Source organism: Talpa occidentalis, unplaced genomic scaffold (genome assembly GCF_014898055.3).
Source record: "Talpa occidentalis isolate TD23 unplaced genomic scaffold, MPIMG_talOcc4v2.1 talOcc4.13, whole genome shotgun sequence".
Lineage (NCBI taxonomy): Eukaryota > Metazoa > Chordata > Mammalia > Eulipotyphla > Talpidae > Talpa > Talpa occidentalis.
The window spans coordinates 68,756,677-68,782,122 of record NW_023601322.1 but is presented as its reverse complement, the minus strand read 5'-3'; the positions used below and the strand labels follow the sequence as shown (position 1 = coordinate 68,782,122).

The window sequence follows — 25,446 nt, the reverse complement described above, 5'->3', positions numbered from 1 at the left end:
AAAACACTAGTGATGAGGATCAGCCGGGTTTCCAGTGGAAGTAAATACTCTGAACCTCGAGCAAAGCTAAGTAATACTGAAACACACTGTCTCTCAGGGGGTTCTGCCTATTCTGCCTCCCACACGAAGGCTTTCATCAGTTAAAAGTTGTTTTCAATGCTCAGAGAAGCCAATTCACCCAGGTGCGCAACAGCTGCCGGGGAGACCTGTGGGAAGGGGCCACCCGGCAAAGGCAGGTTGTGCATGGTGAGGAGGGTCTCCCCGGAGGGCCCGACATGCCAAGCCATATGTTCTCAGGATATTAATCCAAACCCATCTCGCGCACTTTACAATGTTTACTCTCCCTGGGATGTGGAGCATTAAATTATATCCAAGGACTACACAAGTCCTTCCAATTCTATTCCACACTTACTTCTTTGCTAAAAAGATTTGTAACCTGGAAACAAAGCCTTCAGCCTAATAGCAGCAAAGAATAGGAAACCAAACTGTGAATGCAAGATTCCCCGAAAGATATCTCTCCAATGGAGACTTACTTCACCCCATCTAAACTGGAGAAGCCTACTAGTGATCCCTTTATCCAGAGAAGACAGGCCTACCCATCTGAGAGGAAGGCTTGAACCAAAAGAGGCAACATCAAAGCTCCAATCCTGTCCCAAGTGAACAGCTCTGGAAACTCAAGAGAATTCCCAAGAGAGAAGACTGCCTCACTACCACAAGAACTAAGAGGGGCCTCCTTGGTGGCACAAGGGGTTAAGCACCACACTATGAAGCAATCCGCAGCCTCTGCAGCATGAGTTCAATCGCCGGCCGGTGAGGGAGCAACCCACATGGCACAGCAGACCTCTCCTGTCTCCCCCGCTGCTCCTCTCAGCAGTGTATTTCAGTCAGTCTGCCTGTTCTGTTCCCCACTCTGTCTCTGGTGAATTCTCTCACCTCCCCACATCTCTGGCCTGTGCCCAGCTCTTGTATGCATAAATAAATAAGTCTTAAAAAAAAAAAAAACTAAGAGAAAGGGTCATGGGTATGAAGTAAAGCTACCTGGATTAGTTATCGCTCTCCCCAATTAGCTCTAGGACCCTAAGAAAAACATTTAGACACTCCAAACTTCAATTTCAGCTCTGAAAATTGTAGGGATCAAATAATGTGTATTTGAAAGCCTTTTAAAAACAGCAAAGTGTTGAACATACTTTAGGCTTGACTGTTACTCTAAAGACCCCCAGGTGAGAAACCTTAAGATACTTCTGAAAAGTCCAGAGATGAGGTTGCCCAAGATGCAGTCTACAATGACTGGGTCCAAGCATTTGCAAAGAAACCCACACTTCAGGAATAATGTGAAGACAGAGTAGAATCTGAAGAGATTACAGTAGGCTGCACTCAGGTACAATTAAAAAAAAGTAATTAATGAACATGGTTCAAATTCCAAACAGCAGACAAAGTATAGAGTGAAAAGTACATTTCCCTCCTGCCCTATTCTGCAGTCATCCAGAGACAACCACTCTTTTCAGTTCTCATGTATTCTTTCAGAGATGTTCCACATCAGCTAGTTTCTGCCTCTGATGGAGATATCTCTAGTACAGCACGCTCAGAGCCTGGACATAACGGGATACAAGCAAGCATAGCCAAGGACACTAAGGTACCATGAAAAGAATGGGAGTCAGAGGATTAGAAAGCCCCTTGCAAAAGGTTCCATGGAAGTACAGAATTCCTCCTGGCCATTCTACTACTTTGCCCTTTTCCCCTGACCAGATTTAGGCAATGATTTTTTTTTTTTTTAAGATTGATTTATTTATGCATACAAGAGCTGGGGTACAGGCCAGAGGTGTGGGGGCGGGGGTGAGAGGATTCACCAGAGACAGCGTGGGGAACAGAACAGGCAGATAGACCGAAGTACACTGCTGAGGGGAGCAGCGGGCAAGATAAGAGAGGTCTACTGCGCATATGGGTTCTTCCCTGGCTGGCCGGGGAGAGAACTCTTGCTGCAGAGGCTGCAGAAGCTTCATAGGTTGCATCTTAACCCCTTGCACCACCAGGGAGGCCCGTAGGCAATGATTTTGTGCAATGTTTTCCTCTCAGTTGTATTTGTTCACCCAAAGCTTCTTCTCAAAGAGGGCATTAACCAGAATTATCTCTAGACCCTCACACTGTGCCACCCTGACCACTAAATCCTTAGTAGTACACAGAAGCTAGACCAACCATCAAACCTGCCTCAGTGGAATCTGTGCAAAAAGGAAAAAAAATCACAGAAGTCCAGGTAACTAGCCTTCTAGGGACAGAACAGGCGAGATGAAGCTCAGACCATAGAGGACACTCTCAACCAGAGCTCCCTCTCACCTAAACTCCAGCTTAAGCTCAAAGATCACAAATGGATAGCCTATAGGGCAAATCTGGACCACAGATGTGCTTTGATAGTTTCTAAGACGGTCACATAAAGCCTGGATTTCTGGCTTCTCATGTAGTATAAAATGATGAGGCCACTAGAGCCACATCTAACTATGATAATGATAGGGTGAGTGCCCCCATGCAGTTTGGCTCACCATTGTGTTACTTTACACGGACTGTTCTCTACCTGACCCTGAAAATATCTGAGTTGGAAATCCCTGGCCAATGACTGACAGAGGAGACTGATGAACTGGTAGGCACATCAATTGACTAACAGCAAGACTCCTGAATTCACAAGCATTTATTAAGTATCATCTACGTGCCAGTAACTGTGCTGGGGGCTGGGTACACAGAGTATTGAGGAGTGTAAAATCCACCCTAGAGGAATTTCTAACCCTGCTGGCAAGACTTCCTCCAGAGAATCAGACTGTATTACACATACACAGGACTTTAGGAATTGAACATGCCAAACTCATGAACATGCTGGGAATCGAAGAATGCTTCAGGGAAGAATTGAGATTTGAACAAGATTGTTGCTGTTCCTCAGACTTTCCCATACTCAGTCAATGAATCCAAGTTACATACAGCATTATGTAGGAGACAGAAAATACAATCCATGTCTTTGAGAAGCTCTTATAGAGGCAAAGCAACTAACCAGGATAAAGTATGCTAAAATCTATAATCAAAGTGTTGCTATGGGGACCAAATGAGGATGTATCAGGCAAGGCTTTCTGAAGAAGGCAGCTCTGCAGCATCAGGTAGGAAACTATGGAGGTGTACTGGGCAAAAGAATTGGCAGAGACACAAACATGTGTAGGGGACCACATGGACCAGTTTTATCAAGAGCAAAAGGCACATGTGGGTAATGATAGAGGATATTAATTAAAGTGGTGGGACAGGGAGATACCATCCCAGGCTTGAACACCAGCAGTCAGTGGGTGCCTCAGAGGGGTTCTAAGTATGAATGTTCTCTTATCAGCACTGTATTTAGGAAGACCCCCAAGAGGCAGTGGTACATAATGTCATGGAGAGAGGTGAAGAAGATAGGAAGTGGAACCAGTTATAATTCAGGAGTCAACTACAAGAAACTGGGAGCCATAAAACTGGGCACAAAAGATATTGCAGATGCTTGCCCCCAAAATTTAAGACAATGGCATTTCTCTTAAAATGTTAAATTTTTGAGCCTCCCTGGTGGTGCAGGGGTTCAAGTCTCAGTGCTATCAAGCTATCGCCAGCCACTGTGGCATGAGTTAGATCCCCAGCCAGGAAGGTGACCCACATGGCGCAGCAGTTATCTCCTGTCTCACCCACTGTTCCCCTCAGGAGTATATTTCTGTAGATCCTCCTGTTCTGCTCTCCCCTGTCTCTGGTGAATTCTCTCACCCCCCGCAGCTCTGGCCTACACCCCAGTTCTTGTATGCATAAATAAAATAAAATGTTAAATTCTTTTATAACCAATTCACACCAATCTCCCCTCAAAATAAAGGGGTTTTGTCCTATTTGTTTCACTCAAAGCATAGGCAACAGTTACAGTGTTCAAGTTACCCCCCCCCCCGAAAGCTTTCTTTTTTGACTCACTTTAAGATTAACAGAATGGAAGGTAGTAGCTTCCAGGGTTTTTTCCCCACGCCCATTCTCATTGCTACACTGAACCAATTGTAAATCTCAAAGGGAAAGAGTGTCAACTTGAGCACAAAATCCAGGTTACTGTATCTGACTGTGCCTCCCTGACCTAGCACAAGGACTAGAAAATGGGCATACAAATCAGATGAAGGCCGTGGCAGAGGTCAAAGTTCCTTAATGAGCTAACTGTTTCGTGTCTGGCTGAAGAGCAGCAAGAGTCAGGAACACACTGATAAAGGGCCTGAGGCAGGCCCTGGACCAGTCAGCCCTGCTCCATTAAAATTCCATGTCAGACCACTGCCCAAAAGAACAGGGTATGCCAGCGCCAGCAGTCAGTTAGAGAGAACCTCAGAAAGGTGAGGACTGAGATGAATAAGAGTGTAGAGGAGCTGCAAAGTTCCTTGTTATTCAGGACACTTAGTAATTCAGCATAAGTTGGCTGTGACCATTACAATGAATAATCAACCAACCCACAACAAAGACAGACTCTGTGATGGTTAAGATGAAACTCGCTTGGTCAGTCTAACTTACCCTCTAGCCAACGCTTGGGTCACAAACTAGAAACTGCAGCTGTTTTCAGTACTAGTGATAATCCAGAGCACTTATGCCGGAGGAAGCAATTTTCCTATATATTCTCTCCTCTAATATACTGGTGGCCCTAAAAAAGATATGCGGTCCATTTCACTTCTCTGGAGCTCTATTTTATCTTTGGTAAAATAAAAGCCCATCGAATACAAAAGTAGCTACTACTATTCCCATTCAACAGATCATGAAGTGAAGGTTTATAGAAAATAACTCGTTCACAAAGCTAGTAAGTAGAGAACAGAGTATAAAACCAAGGAGCTGACTCCAAAATCTTTTTAAACTATTCTGATATACGGTTCATTCCTTCAATCTCTCTCTTCCTCTCTTTTTGAAAGAGACGTATTAAAGATTTTTGCTTGGGCCATCAGATAAGGTTCACTGGTACATTGGCCCCATTCTTTACAGACACACAACAATCTGGCCAGAGCACTATTTATTGTTTCTGAAACAGGGGGCTGTTTAAATCTCTTTCCTCTGGGGTAAGAACAAGAGGAAACACACTACAGCATGAATGAGAAAAATCAGCACAATAGCCAAAACCCTCCACAGTGAGGATTACAAAGTAACAGACAAGAGAGTCGGTAGAGAAGGGCCCTCTCTGGATTTTTAACCGTAATAGCATCTCACAAAGCTTTCAGTAATTCCAACAACTCCTAGGACTACCCTCTGTGAGCCCTCTGGCTTAAGTCTCAGCTCTGCTAATATACTGGGGGCCCTAAAAAAAAGATATGTGGGGCCTCCCCAGTGGTACAGCAGTTGAGCGCTGGGCTGAGAAGCTGCCCGCAGCCTCTGCAGAGCCAGTTCAATCCCCGGCCACGGGCGAGGGTCCCACATGGTGCGCAGACCTCTCCTGCTGCCCACTGCTCCCCTCAGCAGTGTACTGTCAGTCTGCCTGTTCTGCTCCCTGCTCTGGCTCTGGTAAATTCTCTCACCCTCCAGCGCTTCTGACTACCCAGTGCTTGTATAAATAAATTTTATTTATACAATTTTATCTTTGGTAAAATTTGAAGCTCAATTTTATCTTTGGTAAAATAAACGCCCACTGAATGCAAAACTGAAGCATTGGGTAGTGACAGAACTGGAAGGGTATCTCCTGACTCTTCGTTCAACCAAGAAACTATGAACAGTCATATCTTGGATTGAACCAGACACGACCCTGTGTCTATGTAGTTTTCCTACAAGGAAACTAACAGGAAAGACCCCTGTAATAATCTCTTTCAGCCCCAAAACATCATTGACTTTAGATGTTAGTAACAGGACCCATAGATGGAGACTTTGGTTCCGGAATACAAACATCCCATTCCCATGAGTATTAGATGGGGAGGGTCACAAAAATTAACCTGAAATACCTTGCTTAGGTGGTCCCTTGAGCTTCCAATATCTACTACCCACCGGATTCAAAGCATGACCAATCAGTGTTGTCTGTATTGACTGTCCTATTTTATGTTACTTACGCAGAACTGATATCTGCTAGTTTTCTGGAGTTTAGTCAAATGGCTGCTGCCTTCCTTGGGAAACTCACCGAAATGAGAGGCATAAGCCTGAAATTATTTCAGGGGTAGAGAAACGTCCATTTAAAAATGCATTGGCAGGGCCTCCCTGGTGGTGCAAGGGATTAAGACGCAACCTATGAAGCTATTCGCAGCCACTGCAGCATAAATTCGATCCCCGGCCAGGGAACTACCCACATGGCGCAGACTTCTCCTGACTCGCCCACTGCTCCCCTCAGCAGTGTATTTCAGTAGATCTGCCTGTTCTGCTCCCCAGTCTGTCTCTGGTGAATCCTCTCACCACCCACCCCCCCACACCTCTGGCCTGTACCCCAGTTCTTGTATGCATAAATAAATAAATCTTTTGAAAAATGCAATGGCACCCTTGCACAGCTTGGGCCACCCTGTCCAGGGTTCAGGGCCAGTACCTGGGGAATGACCAGGGGTCGGCAAGCTAAGACATGCACTCTGCTCCAGCTGGCCCCATTGCTCTCTGGAGGCCTGACACTTGCAGCATTCCAAAATGGCCAAGAAGTTGGACAAAGGCAGTCAAACACTACACCCTGGAAGAGGTCCAGAAGCACAACCACAGCAAGAGTACCTGGTTGATCCTGTACCACAAAATATATGATTTGACCAAATTTTTGAAGGAGCCTTTTGGTGGGGAGGAAGTCTCAAGGAAACAACTTGGAGGTGATGCTACTGAAAACTCTGAGGATGTCAGGCACTCTGTAAACACCAAAGAATCATACAAGACATTTATCATTGGAGAGTTTCACTCAGATGACAGCTGAAATATAGCCATACCTTCAGAAAGTCTGATATTACTGTTCATTCTAATTGAGCTGGTGGACCAACTGGGTGATCCTATCCATCTCCATGGTCCACATCACTTCTATTTTTTTTTTTTTTAAGATTTATTTATTTATCCAGGCACTGGGTACAGTCAGAGTGGGGGAGGGTGAGAGAATTCACCAGAGCAGGGAGCAGAGCAGGCAGAAGGACCAAGGTACACTGCTGAGGGGAGCAGCGGGCGGCAGGAGAGGTCTGCGCGCCATGCGGGACCCTCCTCTGGTGGCCGGGGAGCAGCCGGGGATTGAATCCGCATGTATTTTTTTTTTTCTTTTGTGATTTTAATTGATTCATTGGTATTCTCTTTTTTTTTTAACTTTCTTGTAAGCACCAAATTTTAATCTTTAAGTCAATTTTTGGGAAAAGAAACACCAACAAGAACTTCCCTCCAGAATAAAAACAATGATGTCCATTCCTCCAAACAAGCAAATTGAAAGGCTACCAAACAAATGAACAAAAAAAAAAAAAAGAGGCCCACACAGAAAAAAAAAAGTAACAAAAATCACATTCTAGGGTTTCAGTGCATTTAGCAGCTTTCGCTGTGGTGTCTAATCATCCTTCAGCTGACTTTCAAAAAATAACACCCTAGCTCATCAAAATATACATTTTCCATTCGCTTTTTTTAAATTAAAAATAATAATTAAAAAAAGAAAACTGGAAGGAATTCACAATCAATTGCCTGACTTGTTTCGATGTCATGTATAGCGTGTGAAGGTCAGGAGGACCGTCTGCAGCACGCGTGATCAGAGCGAGCCGACCTTCAAGGTTTAGCCTTCTTCCAAACAGTGTAGAAAACCCACAATTCCAAGTATGAAGGGACACAGACGGTTTCCTTTGAGAATTCCACAGGACAATACAGGTGTCCGAGCTGTTCTTCATAGAGCGACAGGGCTTCAGTCAAATTGACACAGTTCCCCTGTGTAAAATATTTCCCATCCTGTTTCAGTACTTTCATTGAGAGGTCAAGAATCAGTCTGAGAAATTCCCATGTGGAATCTTCTTCTGGAGATGTGGAGATCGGAACAGCAGTCAAATCATTAATCACATAGTCAAACTCCCTCCCTTCTTTGGCGTACCTCTTCAGTACTGGAATACAGTCTTCTATTAGAACCTGATAGCAGTCTCCTTTAAGATTGTCTAAGACGTCACCACACGTTTTTCGCATGTATTTCTTACATCCATCAATCACCATTTGGTCAATCTCTACCATCGTGACCATCTTTGGTTTCAGTTTGACTATTTCACATAATATGCCCCCATCTCCACCTCCCAGAATCAGAACGTCTTTGCCAGTGTAATCTTCTTTGCCACTGCCCATGATGGCCTGTGTATACGCCAAATCACTCTCTGCCAAATTGACATCCCCACTAAGGATGAGAATATTCCCAAATTGCTTCGAGTGCAGGATTTTGATGTTCTGATATGGTGAGTCTTCATCATATACCACTTCGTCTATGTCATACTCAACCAGGCGGCCTTCAGCAGTGGGCCAGTATCTGTCTATAGCCCCTCCACGAACTATGGGTGGCAATCGCTTCACTTGGCCAGCAATGTCCTGACTCAGTTCTTTCATTCTTTCTTCTACTCTGTTCAAAAGACTTTCAACTTCTTCTTTGCCTTGCGTGTCACCCTCGTAGCTCTGAAGGTCCAGCAACACCAATCCATGTGGGTATATTCTCAAGTTGGCAAAGCTGCCATTTTTGTTTATGTAGGTTGCTAAGTAGCCATGGTCCTGCCAGGTGGATTGAACCGGTGCCGCGGAGGCTTCGGGCAGCTTTGCAACCCAGTGCTCAACCGCTGCGCCACCGGGGAGCCCCCCACATCATTTCTATTGATACACAGTGGAAGATCAGCACCTGCTACAAGCCAATGATTGCAAAGACTGCTCTGAACTGGGAGCAAGGAAGCCAGTGTGAAACTGCTTCAACTGATAGGAACCTTTACTGGAAAAAGACTTTTTTTTTTTTTTTTTTTTTTATTTTTTTATTTTTTTATTTTTTTTAATAGAGGCATGTTTTATTTATTTATTTGTTTGTTTGTTTGTTTTGTTTATACATGCACTGGGCACAGTCAGAAGCGCGGGAGGGTGAGAGAATTCACCAGAGCCAGAGCGGGGAGCAGAGCAGGCAGAAGGACCGAAGTACACTGCTGAGGGGAGCAGCGGGCGGCAGGAGAGGTCTGTCCCGCCATGTGGGACCCTCCTTCGGTGGCCGGGGAGCAGCCGGGGATCGAACCGGCGCCGCAGAGGCCGCGGGCAGCTTCGCAACCCAGCGCTCAACCGCTGCGCCACCGGGGAGGCCCCCGAAAAAGACTTTTAATACGCTTTTCCTGAAAAGTAATTTTAATGTTTCCCCCTTTCTAGTATATTAGAAACCAAAAGTATTCTTTCTACTTCCCAACTTTCCAGTGTGCCCTTTTAGTAATCAATTTTATTTTGATGTTCTACCACTACTTAATTTACTTATTGTAGGATGACCTTTCAAAAATATACCTGGCCTTAATGCAAAAAAAAAAAAAAAAAAAAAAAAAAAGCCAGCATGGGCATCAGTCTTCCTCACCAGGCCTTTGGGGATTTAGGGAGCATCCTCAGATTCTTCTTCCAGTATTTACAACTCCTCCCCCTCACAACAGAGGGAAGTGGCCAGATGTGGATAGGGTCACAGACTGCTGTGATGTTCCTCTTCCTGTGATGATAAATGACAATTAAAGGGCACAATCAAGAACTCCATCAGTCAAGACACAGCCAGCAACAAGATCTCAGAAACACATCCCTTCCCACTTCTCTGCAGCTACAACATGCGACATGGGTTAAACATCAGACACTAAGCAAAGGTTCCAACTCCCAGGAACACCTGAGCGAACACTATGTTCAGCTATGAAAAAGGAAAGCCAAAGAGACACTGCGAAGCAGGTGATAAACTGACTACCTGATAAGCACAAGGCTTGGAAGAAAATGAAAATAAACTCAATTCTAGCCTCTTTGGAGAAGTCCAGGTAAAAAACATCCCTCCCACCCCCACCTCCATTCCATTGCTTCTCCAGCAACTCTCTTAACTGCACTAGGCTTTCAACCATACACTGTGGAATAATTTCAGTAAGGGTCAATTTCTGCTGTGAATTACTAGAAATATCAATAAGCAAAACAGAAATGTTATTCTTACTAATCCTCGTGCTCACAAACATAACAGTGAAGGAGTCGACTGGGCCGACTACAACCCTTTGGTTATATTGTTTGCAGCAGGCTCAGTGATCAGAAGCAGCTTGGCTAGTTGACAAATGGAACTAGCAAGGACAAATTCACAGTTCTGACCCTCCTAAAGACCCACTAGCTCAAATCTTCCACGAAGAGACTTTGCAAGAAGCCCAAACAGGAGAGGTTAACTAGAGCACTAAGGCATACCCACCCAGGAAAAAGTCTGAGCTGGGCATTCAACTAGGTGTCAGGTCCAACAGAAGATGTTGGCCATTCTCTTTTTTCCCCCCACATCTTCTGCTGCGCCTGGCACCTAGTTCAATGGTTAAAGGTCCTCGAATAACTGCAGGCTCATAGGGTAGGGGAGAGCACAGTACAACAGAAAAACCTGGAGATTCAGAACTGTATTTAAACTCTGGTTGTACCAAACATTTTGACCTTGGTCAAATCAGTGAACCTCACTGAACCTCAATTTCTTCATCTGTAAAGTGGACATAATACCAACTATTTTATAAGACTGATGTGAGGACTGGATGAGATGTTCTCATGTTTTGTTTTGTTTTGTTTCCAGTCCCGTTTGTTATTTTTTTTTTGTCCTGTTCATTTTTTTTTTTATTTTTATATTCCCCATAAAATTGCAACCCCCTGATTGTTCTCATGTTTTTACTAGTTTATTGTTTGAGGCATTGAAAAAGCTTGTGATAATGACGTGCTAGATAGAAAAACAAGTCTTGATATAAGACCATATATTCTCTTTTAGGGAATAAATTTCACCCTACATGGTGCAAATTTATTCCTGGGGAAGAAAAATAGGTAGGTATTATGACAGTTTGTGGCCCTCCAGAGGGTCACAGTACAAAAACAGGTGCAAGGTATGTCTGTAGTATTAAAACTTCATTGGGGGGAGGGGTGGAGGAATTAGGAAAATTATGTCTCAAATTAGGAAAAACATGCCTCCAAAAGGTGATAAGAAACCATGGCCACCATTCAGTAGCTGTCAGGAAGATGGCACTTGATGAGCAGCAGTGGCTTTGGCGAACACAAGAACAAAATAGATGTGGGAATGACTCTTCGAAAACTGGGCACAAGTTTGTGTCATTGTGTCATTTCTTATGGCAATAACCTCACTGTAAGAACTGAGAGCACTTTGAAAACAGCAGTTCTTGAGGCCTCACTGGTGGCACAGGGGTTAAAGTCTCAGCACTATCAAGCTATCGCCAGCCACTGTGACATGAGTTTGATCCCTGGCCAGGGAGCTAACCCATATGGCACAGCAGACCTCTCCTGTCTCACCCGCTGCTCCCCTCAGCAGTGTATTTCAGCAGATCCTTCTATTTTGCTCCCCACTCTGTGGCTGGTGAATCCGCTCACCCCTCCCCACACCTCTGGCTTACACCCCAGTTCTTGTATGCATAAAAATAAATCTAAAAAAAAAAAAAACAGTTTTCATGTAATCTGGGAGAGGAGTTTGAAGAAACTACAGTTGATGGCAAAAAAATCCTCAAACTGTCTCCAACTTAACAAATGGCCGATTGGTTCAACATCAAGAAAGGGATGGGGAAGCAAGCACAATAACAAGAAGATGGGAAGGTGAAACGCATAACGAATAATGTCACCTGTACTTGGGTCTATGAAAAAGTAGAACAAACACTCCATCATCATTTCAGACAGGCATTAGCTGCCAGGGTTTATGAGCTCAGTTCAGTGAACAAACCTCCACACTGCCTTTTCTGCTCATTAGTGTACTCAATTATCTTTATCGAATATTCTACACGCAACTATGTCAGAGTCTTGGTTTCATTAGGCTCATCTCTTTGATTACTACATAAATGTGCTTGTACTATTTTTGAAAAAGTGATAATGAACAAAGGTTGGGAAATACTTGATTAGGTGTCCAATGGGCTAGTCCAGTCTCCATAAGGACAGGATAGTCATTATTTGCCTAATAATCTAGGTAGGCTGACCAACTTCTCCCAGCAAGCAGTGGAGTTCCCTCATCTGGGTACTGAATGTCCCATGTCTGGGAAATCCCTGAGTCCTGGGCAAATCAGGACTGTTGTTCACCATCTCACAGGCAAAATCAACAAAGGCACTCTCAGCCTACAAATGAGGTGACACCAGGAAAACAGTGGTCATCATAAAGGATTCATAGCAGTTCAGCAGCACTGCTGAGACAAGACTGGAACTTGCCACTGGCTCAGCCCTAGGCTCGGAGTTCTATGCCCCATAACCTTCACCAAGCAGTTATTCATGCATTGACTACGTCACTTCCTTCTTGTTAAGAACTGAAGGTTTGTGTGCGCACATCCCACCCCCACCCTTGCCCTTAGTACTTATGCTTGAGCACTAATTCCCAATATGACCAAACTTAGAGGTGGGTCTTTGGGAGATAGCGTTAGATTAGTTCATGTGGGTGGAGTCCCCATGATGAGATGACTGTCCTTATAAAGGGATGAAAAGATCAGGGTACTCTCCCACCATGCTGAGGACACAGAGAGAAGCAGTGATCTGTAAGTCAGAAGGAGGGCCCTCATCAAGACTGGCACACTGACCTCACACTTCTAGGCTCTAGTACTGTGAGAAATGTTTGGCATTTGAGCCACCAGTCTATGGTATTGTTAAAATGACTCTTAACTGACTAAATCACCTCTCAACACCTCAAACACCAAAACCAAGGGCAGTATTAAGAGAATGAGGGCAGACGTAGCCAGCACAGTCACACCCTTGTCTAAGAGATGCCTGGTGGAACCAGAAGGAACTACAAGTCTGGGCTAAACAGTTGTTACTGCTGGAGTCTTACTATCTTCCAAGAAAGAAAACTGCACAAGTGAGGATGTGATGTGTAAACTACACAAGTCAGAAAAATTCTAAGGGGTTCATCACATCTCTCCTAAGCAGCATGAATCTTTTACAAGGTTTTTGTCCCAAAGACAAACTCGATTATTGTTGGAGGTAGGAATCAGGTTACCCAAAGCCCTACCTGAATGACAACAGTCTATTTTCCTCCTCCCCTATCAGCAGCAAAACCCTTGATGTACATAAATGAAGAAAGGGGCAGGATATTCCCTCTTTAGACCACATATAATTAAAATGAGAAGCTCTATGCTATGGAAGACTAATGCGTGCAGCTTAAGGCTGACTCAGAGAAGGATAAAGTATTCCTCCTCACTCAGAAAGAGAAAAGATTAGCTCCACAAGGACAGGTCTCCAAATTGACACCAAATCCAGGAGTTAGAGATGCCTGTGCTACAGAGCGTGATCTAAGCACCAGCTGAGGCCCCTGAGAAAAATCCCCAGAAATACACAACCAAGGGACTGGCATTGTAAAAATGTTCAGATAAACTCTTCTGAAAAGAGGCTTACTCCAAGAGACTGTCAGACAGCCTCTGCAGCACAGCTTCACTTAGGAAAGGGTAGAAAATGAATGAAGAAAAGGACAGGAAGCAGGATGAGAAGGTCAGAGCATGAATCCACAAACATAATGAAAAAAGAATTGGAAGACATCCACCTATTTGGGAAAAAGGACACTTGACTTTAAGGCTGTCATTTTTAAAAAACATTCTCATTAATATCAAATTTTCATTCTAAGAGGGTGAAATGCATTCTATATGTAAGACCTTTCGCGTATTTATTTTCTTGTTTAAGACTTATTTTTTATACAAGAGCTAGGGTACAGGCCAGAGGCGCAGGAGGGTGAGAGGATTCACCAGAGACAGAGCAGAGAACAGAACAGGCAGATGGACCAAAATACACTGTTAAGGGGAGCAGCGGGCGCAACAGGAGAGGTCTGCCACGCCATGTGGGAATCTCCCTGGCTGGCCGAGAATTGAACCCGTACTACATTGGCAGCAGACAGCTTCACAGAGCTGCACTCAACCCGCTGCGCCACCGGGGAGGCCTCCTTTCGTGCATTTAACCACTGTTGAAAGAATTATTCCCATTTTTATGCAGTGGAAAACCAAACCTAAGAAATAGTCCAAGGTCTTACAGCTAAAAAGTGATAGACTTAGAATCAAAACTCATGTTCACCATACACCAAAAATCTATTAGGTTTACTTCAAAAGAACTGTTGACTCACCTGAAGACAAGTTAAATGATAAGGTTGCTTAACCATGTCATTTGGGGGATATAAAAGAAATAAAATATGGCATCCCATATTAATTAGTCTGATCTCTCACATGGTTCAAAAATGTCACTACAATTTCAGAAGTAGATTTTTCAATACTGCTTTGGGTAATGGCCACATCACTTAAGAGATGTCACCCTCAAGCCCCACCACCCACACTTACACATATCACTCCAAATGAGAACTACGCACAAGGAAAGATTAAGTTCCCAAACCTTTATGTTGAAACCCACTTACTTTTCAGTTTCACATAGTTAGCATTTTTTCCCTCCCAATGAAACATACAGAGGCTCAAAGTTAGACTGCTGAGAATAGCCAGCCTTCAAAGACAGGAAGGAAGGGGAGAAAGCAAAATCACAGGCAACTTTTCATTCCTGTGCTATCAAACCCCTTATTAATATATTCCTCATTCCCACCATTTGTAAAATTGGGTCAGTCTTTTATGTAGCCAGTTTCAACACAATGGCACACATGTTAATCAGCAGATTAAATTCTCTAAACAGGTCCTCTCCTCCCCGCCCCCCCTCCCCCCAAAAAAAACTTAAATCTAGTGTGACAACATCTTAAAAATCTAAAGGGGGAGGTTCTGAGAAGAAACCACAGACCAAATCCTGACCCCTATGATACAAACATCAATCCTAATATCCTCATCCTCTTGCTCCCATCGAAATCTATCCAGTCCCCAAATCTGGCTATACTTTTATCAGAAATGGATAAAGCTGGAGTGGGTGAAAGATAATAAGACACAAATACAAAACATCTTTCACATTGTCAAAACAAACACTGTTAGTGTTTACAAAATTACATCAATTTTTTCTCAGCAAACAGGGAGGACGCCTTCTCCAGCTGCCTACCTAGTCTGGGTTACTCTAACCCCCTGAATTCCCCAAAGCAGTTTGCAGTTTTGTCTTATTGAGGTGGGAAAGGCAGCTGGGCTTGAATTGAAGCCAAACATTTGAAAATATTTATTAGAAATATTTAGTGGTTGTTTTTGTTTTTAAGGCTTCAAATAGACCTCTTATGCCTATAGCGCAAAGGAAGCCTCCACTGGCCTCTCAGGCGTTGGGCATTTTCCTGACTCCTAAACTTTTCCACCTGGACTCCCATTCCAGGGTTCCTAAATCAACCGGTTTCTTTCTTCTAAACAGAGGACTCGCGACCACCTGAATCAAAATCACCTAAGGACTCTGTGGGCCAAGCTCGGGGATATGCACAATCTGTAATTTTAGGTAACCTGAGTCACACCAAACTCTGTAACGGCCACTTGAAAGGCAAGTCTTCCATCTACCAGGACAAAAGAAAACACAACATACGAAAGGAAATACGACGGCGTTCGGGCACAATTCCATATGGTGAAGAGACACAGGTCTCAGTCAAAAACCAGAAATGTGAACACTGGAGTGGTTGGGCAAATGTTCAAACTGAGACCGGGAGAAGGAAACAGGGAAGGAAACTGTAACAGATGACGAGCTGAAAGTCAGTCTCAGACTCACACTGTCTCATCTCCTGGCATTTAAGATGAATTACTGGCAACATTTTGAGTGGGCAAGGCAAGGAAGTTCCCTTGGGCTGAGACGCCAGGGCTGTGAAGCCCAGGACCCACTTGGATGTCGCCTTCTGTAGACATAAGGGAAGGGGGAGCCCCGAAACGGTACGGTGAAGGCTCCGGGCCGCTAGCGGGAGAAGGCCCGGGCAGCGGCCTGAGCGCCCCCGCCCCGCCAAGCTCCAAGACTTGCCGCCCCTACCTTCGGCTTCCCGCCAGACAGCCGAGGGGCAGACACAAGCCCCACAATTCCAGGCGGCCGCAGAAGCAACCAACTCCCCGTGCGCAGACGCGGCGGCGACCGTCAGACCCTGTGTGCGCGCGGCTATTACGTCACTCACTGCCTCGCCCAATTGCCGCCTGCCAGAATGGCGGGAGCCCGCCTCACTCCCGAGCGGCACGAGCCGGTGGCCCCGCGTCTCCCGTCTCTGCTAAGCCCCGCCCCCAGCGAATCCCTTCGCAAACTTTCTGGAACTTTTTTCGCCTGTATCACTCCGCCGTGATGAGACACGTATAAAACAAATGCCGTCTGCCCTTGCTTTGGTTAGAAGTTTATGATTTCCCCCATCCTAATGCCTTTCTAGCGGAAGAATCCTCAGAAAGACGCCCAAGGGTTAGGGGCAGTGAAAATAAGTTAAGCTTTTGTGACTCAGTTTGTGATAAAGCCCAGCGTCTCAAACAATAAATAGTCCTCTGAAAGTGCACGAGGAACAGGCCACCTGCAAGTCATCGACATGATATACTTGCATGTTGTATGACCTTTTGACAAGGAACCGTTATTTTTTAAATAAAAGTCACCTGTGGGGGCCTCCCCGGTGACGCTGGGCTGCGAAGCTGCCTGCAGCCTCTGCAGAGCTGGTTGGATCCCCGGCTGCTCCCCGGCCACCGAGGGTCCCACATGGCGCGCAGACCTCTCCTGCCGCCCGCTGCTCCCCTCAGCAGTGTACTTCGGTCCTTCTGCCTGCTCTGCTCCCCGCTCTGGCTCTGGTGAATTCTCTCACCCTCCCGCGCTTCTGACTGTACCCAGTGCTTGTGTAAATAAATAAACAAATCTTTAAAAAAAAAAAAAGTCACCTGCGGCTCAGCTTTACCATGCCAGGTGCTAGACATACATTATATTTTGCTTCTCATAACTTACTAAGATCGAAACTGTTCCTTTTTATAGACTGGGAAGCTGAGGCTCAAAGAGGTAACAGGAATTATTCAAAGCCATTTCAATGCAACCAACCCATTCCAGGTAGGTTTATTAATGGTTCTAGCAGCCACATGCTCTTCGCCATTGTTTGTTGTCGCTGTACTTCTCAGTACACTCCACTGCACTCCTCCATCCTCGACACCACACCGCACTGTGCTGCGCCACCCTTATAAACCAGTCTCTCAGCCCAGGTGTACCCACCTACACATGCCCACACCCTACTCCAGGTGCCCGCCATCAGGCATGCATTCAGGACCGCAGGGTTCCGTCTTCTATCCTAATGATGGGAGGGCAGAAAAGCCTGATACTTTTTACCTTACCCTACACTATACAGTCAAAAGTGGTAGAACTAGGAATTCAGCCCAGACTTGGGTGCTCAAGTCCTGTACTCTCACCCTCATGCCTGTTAGACATGACCCTTGGCTAGAGCTGCTTAACTTGACCAGTAAATGGGATACTCAGAGCCCAAAGGAAGCACCCACTGATTTCAGGTGTTGGGCATTTCCTAATTCCTAAACTTTCCAGGCACAGTAATTCCTGATTGTCCAGGAAGGAAGAAAAGGATAATCCAATCAAATGCCCTCCCTAAAACAGCATGTATTCCCCAGGAGCAAACAACCAACTTAACTCTGGAGTTCCTTTCCTTTTTCATGTGCACCCAGCAGTAATTTACCTTTGTGAATGTTTACTTCAAGCAAGTGGGAAATTGACTTCATAGTCACTCAGCAAAACCTTGCCTACCCTAACCTGGGTGAAAGTGTTAGGGGGAAATGATGTCCTGAGCTAATCCCATACAGGCTTTGTGGACCCCACTCCCACTCCAGACTAAAGCCATCAAGACATTGGGAAAGACAAATCCCATCACCACCAAAGGGAGGGTGGCTGGGACCTGAGGGTGGAGTTGGGCAGCAGCCAGGTTGGATATAAAAAAAACACGTGGGCCTTGGGCTGGCTTGCTATCGCTCGCCTCCTGGCTTCACGGCTCCTGGCTTGCAGCCAGCTCTCAGAGTGCCATTTGGGATTCCTGATCAGCGGATTGGGTAGGACTCATTTAAAACTTTGTCTCCCACTTTTCTCCCTGAGCTGCACATTTCCTCATTTCCCCTTCCCTTGTAAATAAACCTTTTATTAACCTTCCGCGTGTGCCTGCAGTAGAGCATTGATGAGTCCTTTTAAGCGTGCGGGTGAGGACCCACAGTCAGGCACCCTGGTTTGTATCTGGGTTGCTCTACAACAAAAGAACAAGCCCTGGGGCAGTACTTGGGTGTGTTCTTCCAGTTGGTAAGTAAGGTCTTGTAGGGTAAAGAAAATATCAGGCTTTTCTGCCCTTCCGCCATCAGGATAGATGATGGACCCCTTGTCCTGAATGCATGCCTGATGGCGGGCACCTGGAATAGGGTATGGGCATAGGTAGATGGGATTCAGCTGAGCTAAGACTGTGCTTTTTAAGGGGGGCGCCACGGGGGGACGCGAGCAGCACCAGTAGCAGCAGTAGAAGCCGAAGCAGAAGCCTAAAGAGAAGCCGAGAAGCAGCAGGACGAACGCTAGAGCCCAGATAGAGCCCTGCCTGCCATATGCCTGGTGAACCGCAAATAAAAAAACCTGCAAAACTACTGAGGACTCTGGCTCCTCCTTTACCCGGTCTGCATGGGATCAGAAAACCTGCACTGTGCCCAGTCCGGCCCTCTACAGGTCTACATAGGGTATTTCCCTGGGGACAGATAGGAAAGGACAGGGAAAAGATCACTTTTCCCATGAGACACCCAGGAGACTAAAAGTAGCTGGTCCCAGTAATAATTCTAGCTTATCTCAGGGGCTAGTACCATAGGACAGATAATAAATGTTCAACAAGTATTGCATCAGTGATACAGAATGAACATATAAATTACAATTAAGCATGTCACAAGTTATAAAGATACTAATAAATCACTATAAGAGTAAGGTGCTTAAAAATAGAATAAGTTCTGGGCCTCCCTGGTGGTGTAGGGGTTAAGTCTCAACGCTATAGCCACTATGCCCTGATTTAGCCAGAGAACTAACCCACATATGGCACAGCAGACCTCCCCAGTCCTGCCTGCTGTTCCCCTTAGCAGTATATTTCAGTAGATCCTCCTGTTCTGCTCCCCACTCTGTCTCTGGTGAATCCTCTCACATACTCCCTGCACCTCTCTGGCCTACACCCCAGTTCTTGTATGCATAAATAAATAAAAATAAATCTTTTAAAAAATAGAGTAAGTTCAAATCCTAGAATGAATAAATGCATGGGCCAAGAGTCCACCTGGACACAGAAAATGTCAGCACTCACAGAAGCCTGGCTTTCTTCTTGGAACAGATATAACCAGCTCAAATGTATGGGAAAAGGAAGTTCTGCCTCCTTATTCCCCAAACCTCGAAAAGCCCTGTGGGAGACTCATCTTCCCAGGGGGACTAGCTCTGAACTCAAATCTCCTGAGTTGCTAAAACCAGTGTGCAGGACCACACCTGAGCAGATAGCCTCTATTTTCATGGCCCGTAAATAAAGGCCATTGTAAAGGTTCAGAAGTTTAAAGTCTGGGGATCAGAATGGATAGTGAGATCACTGTACTCTCTTCTCTTTGTCCCCCGATATAACTCTTGGATTTCAGCAGATATAAGTTTTAAGTTTTCTTTTACATATGAAAACAACAAGCAAAAAGCCATCTCACCCTTGCAGCTCTAATGCAAAAGTTCCAAGTTCCCCCCTACTACTCCCCAGAAGAGCAAAAGCTTGGAAGGGTAGAGAGCCTGAGGAATCACCTTCAACCTGGCCACCAGCAATCAAAGGAAATCAGGGCACCCACCACCAGAGTGGTTTGGCTGAGATTTAAATAATCAATCTGACCCTTCAACAAGCAAATGTGCTAAGCAGATCATTTCTCCTCAGGTGGCCTTTCTTAATCAATCTCCCAAAAGCCTGATGCCCTGTTATATATTCGCATTCCCAGCATCAGAAACTGGCTCCCTGTTCTCTGTGGATAATTCTAAAATGTAGAGTGTGTGAGAAAGAGCCTTAGCTCTCTATCATACCACCATATTATCCTGCTTCCTCTTCTCTGCCCCTCTCTGCCCATCCCCTGTGCATACACCAAATATTTTAAATCCTTCAACCAGGAATCCCTTCTGGACTCTAGATATTTTATTCACTTGTACTTGAATATTAAACTACATAGATGCTAACTATTTGCCATAAGTGCATAAGACCAAAAAAAAAGTTTTTTCTCCTACTGCAGGGAAAGCCAAACTCTGAACCACAAAAATGTCTTTACACAAAGAAGTCTTATCATATGAGATGGCCTTCAAGGGAGTCAGCAGGGTTTATAAGCCCCCCCAAAAAAACACAATGGTTTCCCAGTGATCAGGGGTACCATGATTACACAAGGAGAGAAGGAAGTAAGGAGATGCAGGAGGTAAAGGGAGTGGGGGGTTTTATATACCCAGGTCCCAGGAGGTTTTTGGGCAGTGTGGGCTCATGAGTTACAATGTTTATCTTCTTCAACAGAAAGTGTTCCTTTGTGGATAGCAGCCCTTAAGATGCTTGCCCTAGTGTTATCATCCTAGGAGCAACACAAAAGAATTTTGTTAGAGATGTAACAATATTAACTCTCAAGGTTCCTGGGAATACATTTGGAGAATAAATCACAAGGTGGGAGTAAGGGAGAAGGAAGAACAAAGGATACTTGGTTTTACCTTTCTAATAAAAATGTTTAAACTACCAGTTAGGGAGGGAGAAGGAGTGGTTCCCCTACATATGGAGATAACAGAGAAATAGTTTCAGAGGGCTCTTCCCCTCAAAGACTGGAAGAGCTTAGGGTCAGAAGAGTGACATCGAAATGTAAAAGGGGGTGGAACACAAACAGTCCAATTAGGGCCATTAAACAAAAATGTTAACAATGAGCTGTGAAAATCAGCCCTATGAGTTCACACTGCTGTCTTTCTTTCCAGATCCCTTACGTGAGTAAAATTGCATTCACCATGTTTGTTCCAGACAGTCCTGTGAAGTAGATGGGAAAGATTTTATCCCTATTTTACAGATAAAACAAAAACTCTTCTCTGAACTCTTTAAAGTCGTGCTGTCCAGTAGAGTAGCTAATTGTTAGATGTAATATTACATTTGATTTTTTAATTAAGATTAAAATTTAAAACTTAGTTACTAAGCTAAAACTTAGTCATACTTGTCACATTTCAAGTGCTCAATAGCTTGGAAGTGCTCAATTAGCTTGTGGCTACTGTCTGCCAACCTGAACAGTGCAGATAGGAGAGTATTTTCATCACTGCATAAAGATTTGTTGGACAGCAGTGCATGTGAAAGATCTGTTGGATGGCAGTACAATGGCAGGAGCATGAAGCCAGAGCTCTCAGAGTCCCCAGAAAAGCTAAGTTGAGCTGCCAACATGGGAGAAACAGGAAGCTGAGGAGTACTATAGAGGAGACCCAGAGGAGTTGTTCATCTGAACCAGGGTCCTCCACCTCCTGTGGTGCACTCAGATAGAGTGGGTTACAGTAGACAGGGCAAGGTGGACACCAGATCACTACCTTGGCTTTGGGTACACAACATGTGCAGGTATCAGCAGTTTCCTTGGTGTCAATTAATAATTCTGGGTCTTCTGAACCATAAAAATATCTAGAAGAAAACAGAGGCAAAACACTCCATGACATACACCTCCTAAACATCTTTGAGGACTCATCTCCAGAAGCAAAGAAAGGAAAAGATAAACGGCTTGACTACATCAAACTAAAAACCTTCTGTACAGCAAAAGAGACAGTAACAAAAACAAAGAAACACCCAACTGATTGGGAGAAAATATTTGCAACCTACACAACTGATAAGGGACTGATTTCAGAGATCTACAAAGAGCTCACACAACTCAACAAAAACAAAGCAAACAACCCTGTCAAAAAATGGACAGAAGAGCTAAAAAGACACTTCTCCAAAGAGGAAATGCAAATGACCAACAGGTATATGAAAAAATGCTCAACAACAAATATAATCAGGGAAATAAAAATCAAAACCACAATGAGATAGCACCTCACACCAATGAGAATGGCCTATATTTTTTTTTAATTTTTTTTAATAGAGGCATGTTTTATTTATTTGTTTGTTTGTTTGTTTGTTTGTTTTTGTTTATACATGCACTGGGTACAATCAGAAGCGCAAGAGGGTGAGAGAATTCACCAGAGCCAGAGCAGGGAGCACAGCAGGCAGAAGGACCGAAGTACACTGCTGAGGGGAGCAGCGGGTGGCAGGAGAGGTCTGCGCGCCATGTGGGACCCTCCTCCCGTGGCCAGGGAGCAGCCGGGGATCAAACCGGCGCTGCAGAGGCTGCGGGCAGCTTCGCAACCCAGCGCTCAACCGCGATGGCCTATATTTAAAAAAAAAAATGGCAACAACAAATGCTGGCAAGGATGTGAGGAAAAAGGAACCCTCTTACACTGGTGGTAGAATGCAAAATGATCCAGCCACTATGGAAAGCTGTGTGGAGGACCCTCAAACTAGTTAAAATGGAGCTACCATATGACCCAGCAATTCCACTCCTAGGAATCTACCCAAATGACACAAAAACATTAATTTGAAAGGAAACTTGCACTCCCATATTTATTGCAGTACTGTTTACAATAGCTAAGGTATGGAAACAACCTAAATGCCCAAAAACAGATGACTGGGTCAAGAAGATGGTGTAGGGCCTCCCTGGTGGCGCAGGCGGTTGAGCACAGTGCTGTGAAGCTGTCCACAGCCTCTGCAGTCCCGGTTTGATCCCCTCCGGCCTCAGAGCAACCCACATGGAGAAGCAGACCTCTCCTGTCTCGCCTGCTGCTCCCCTCAGCAGTGTATTTCAGTAGATCTGCCTGTTCTGTTCCCCAGTCTGTCTCTGGTGAATCCTCTCACCCTCCCGCGCATCTGGCCTGTACCCCGGTTCTTGTATAAATAAAATAAATCTTTAAAAAAAAAAGATGGTGTATATATAATACTATTCATCAATCAAAAAAGATAAACTCATGTCATCTGCGGCAATATGGATGGAGCTGGGAGGGATTATGCTCAGTGAAATGTTGAAGGAAAAAGAAAAATATTGGATGGCTTCACTTACAGAAGGCATATAGGGGAATCAAACAAGGGATCAGGAAAAAAGAAAAGAAGACAAACCTACAGGAAAACTATAAATTAGAGACATTGAGCATGGGATAGGGGAAGAAGGAATAAAACAGGAGCAGGAAGAGCACAAGAGACTATGGTGATGGTTCATGGGTGACTTGGTGGTAGAAATTTTATGGGGACTACACCTGAGAGGAGAACTCAAACATTGTACACTCTATGGGGGATGGGGGCAGGGAGGGGAGGAATTGAGGTCAAAAAAAGGGGGTTGCAATTGTATGGGGAATATAAATATAAAAATAAAATTTATTTTTTAAAAAATGATATATATAAATAATTATACATGCATAATTATTATTAATTATAATTATATATTAATAATTTTATTATATTATAATTCTATCATATTAACAATTATATATTAATATATTTATATTACTTAGTTTAATTAATTAAAATTATATATTAATTATTAATATATTGTATATTTCTATATTAATGATTAATATATATAATTTTTTAAGATTTATTTATTTATTCATACAAGCAGTGGGTACAGTCAGAAGAGTGAGAGGGTGACAGAATTCACCAGAACCAGAGTGGGGAATAGAACAGGCAGACTGACGAAGTACACTGCTGAGGGGAGCAGCAGGCGGCAGGAGAGGTCTGCGCACCATGTGGGACCTTCGCCTGGCGGCCCGGGGATCGAACCGGCACTGCAGAGGCTGCGGGCAGCTTCGCAATCCAGCACTCAACCACTGCGCCACCAGGGAGGCCCACTATATATATAATTTTTATATAATGATTTTTTTAAATAATTCTGGGTCTCTCAAGGACCCCATTGTTTGTTCTTTGCTCTGTCTGACTCATTTCTAAAGTTCTCAGTAGCAGAAAAAGGAACATTGAAAAACAATACTTCCAGGGCCTTCCTGGTGGCACAAGGGGTTAAGGGCACCATTGTGAAGCTGTCCATAGCCACTGCAGCATGAGTTCGATTCCCGGCCAGCCAGGGAGCTACCCACATGGCACAGCAGACCTCTCCTGTCTCGCCCGCTGCTCCCCTCAGCAGTGTACTTTGGTCAGTCTGCGTGTTCTGCTCCCCGCTCTGTCTCTGGTGAATCCTCTTATCACCCACACCTCTGCCTGTACCCCAGTTCTTGTATGCATAAATAAATTAATCTTAAAGAAAAAAAAAAAGAAAAAATACTTCCAGCAAGTGAGAAAGGATTGTGGAGCCTCTGGATAGCCACCTCCCACGTGCCAGAAGTCCTCAGCAACTCCAGGAGGCTTTGGCCAGAAAAAGGTAAGTAAATTTCAGTTGTATTTGCTCTCAACTAAACAGGCCTCTTGTTCAAAGGAAAAGCACTCAAAAGAGAGGTTGAAGACAAACAAGATTTCAAAGGGTTCTCACAGAGAACCAGAGCAAAACCCAAAGACCTATGGTTCTCTCCAGAAATGCCTTTAACCGTGCACCTACTCACACCCACAGGGACATCTGACACAAATGTACAGCCCACAGGTACCCACAAAGGCACAGGACCACAGGAACACACTCTAGGCAGACACACAACACACTACTGGGCAGCTACAGCCTTGTTCTGCTTGTGCAGCTGAATAACAAAGCATCCCAAAACAATCACTTATTAGCATTTTGGGCAGGGATGGACAGGGAAAAATCCGCCCCATGCACTGTCAGCTAGAGTGACTCAACTAAGGCAAGATACTCACACCCAAGTCTGGCAGTTGATGCTGTCGGTTGGGACCTCACTTAGCTCTGTCGGCTGGGACGCTGATAAATAGCCTCTCACAGTAGCTATTTGGTCTCCTTATAACTTGGTAACTAGGTTCCAAGAATAAGCTTCCCAAGAGGACAAAGTCTAAAAGTGGATGGTATTTTTATGATCTATCCTCAGAAGGCACATTGCACCATTTCTGCCATCCTCTGCAGGTTAAGAGAGTCATAAAGGTCTGTTCACATTTAAGGAGAGGGGAAAAGAGCCCACCTCTTGATGGGAGGAGTGTCAATATCATATTATAAAGAGAAAAAGTGGAAGGGGATATATCACATCATGGCTGGCACCTCTGGAAAACTCATTTGGCCGAGAGCCCCACACCCTGGCACAAGCAGCCACTTGTGCACGCAGCTGACATACCCAGATTTGTACACACAGTACAGACACATTTAGAAATGCAGATGAAACATTCTGTATACATAAACATTGTCACACAATAATATGCACACTGCCATAGATAAATTACTCACATAATTAGACCTTCTAGTGAAACTTGCATACATATTTCCTTGAAAACCAGAGACCCTAAGAAGCCCAGACTGCAGACAGATGGAGTAC

The 25,446-nt window shown here is 44.6% G+C and overlaps 2 protein-coding genes across 7 annotated transcripts in view; both read right to left on the bottom strand.

Moving 5' to 3' along the window:
• SIL1 (SIL1 nucleotide exchange factor) overlaps positions 1-16,033 on the bottom strand; it is a 212,886-nt gene extending 196,853 nt beyond the window's left edge. For 2 of the 6 annotated variants that reach the window (XM_054694345.1, XM_037509198.2), the window contains exon 1: positions 15,994-16,033. Coding sequence is in view for 2 of the 6 variants with exons in the window: in XM_037509200.2 (XP_037365097.1) it covers positions 9,488-9,513 (26 nt within the window). In the remaining 4 variants the exon portion in view is untranslated. Of the gene's footprint in view, positions 1-9,487; positions 9,614-15,741; positions 15,910-15,993 lie in introns of those variants that run through there. The other 4 variants (XM_037509200.2, XM_037509197.2, XM_054694342.1 and 1 more) reach the window with 4 other exon arrangements.
• LOC119243723 (spermine synthase-like) lies at positions 7,195-8,751 on the bottom strand (the record flags this gene model as incomplete). The annotated part of the gene is made up of 1 exon (XM_037509658.2): positions 7,195-8,751. A coding segment is annotated over one exon (1,062 nt), but the record flags the coding sequence as incomplete, so codon positions are not given.
• Positions 16,034-25,446: the final 9,413 nt, after the last annotated feature.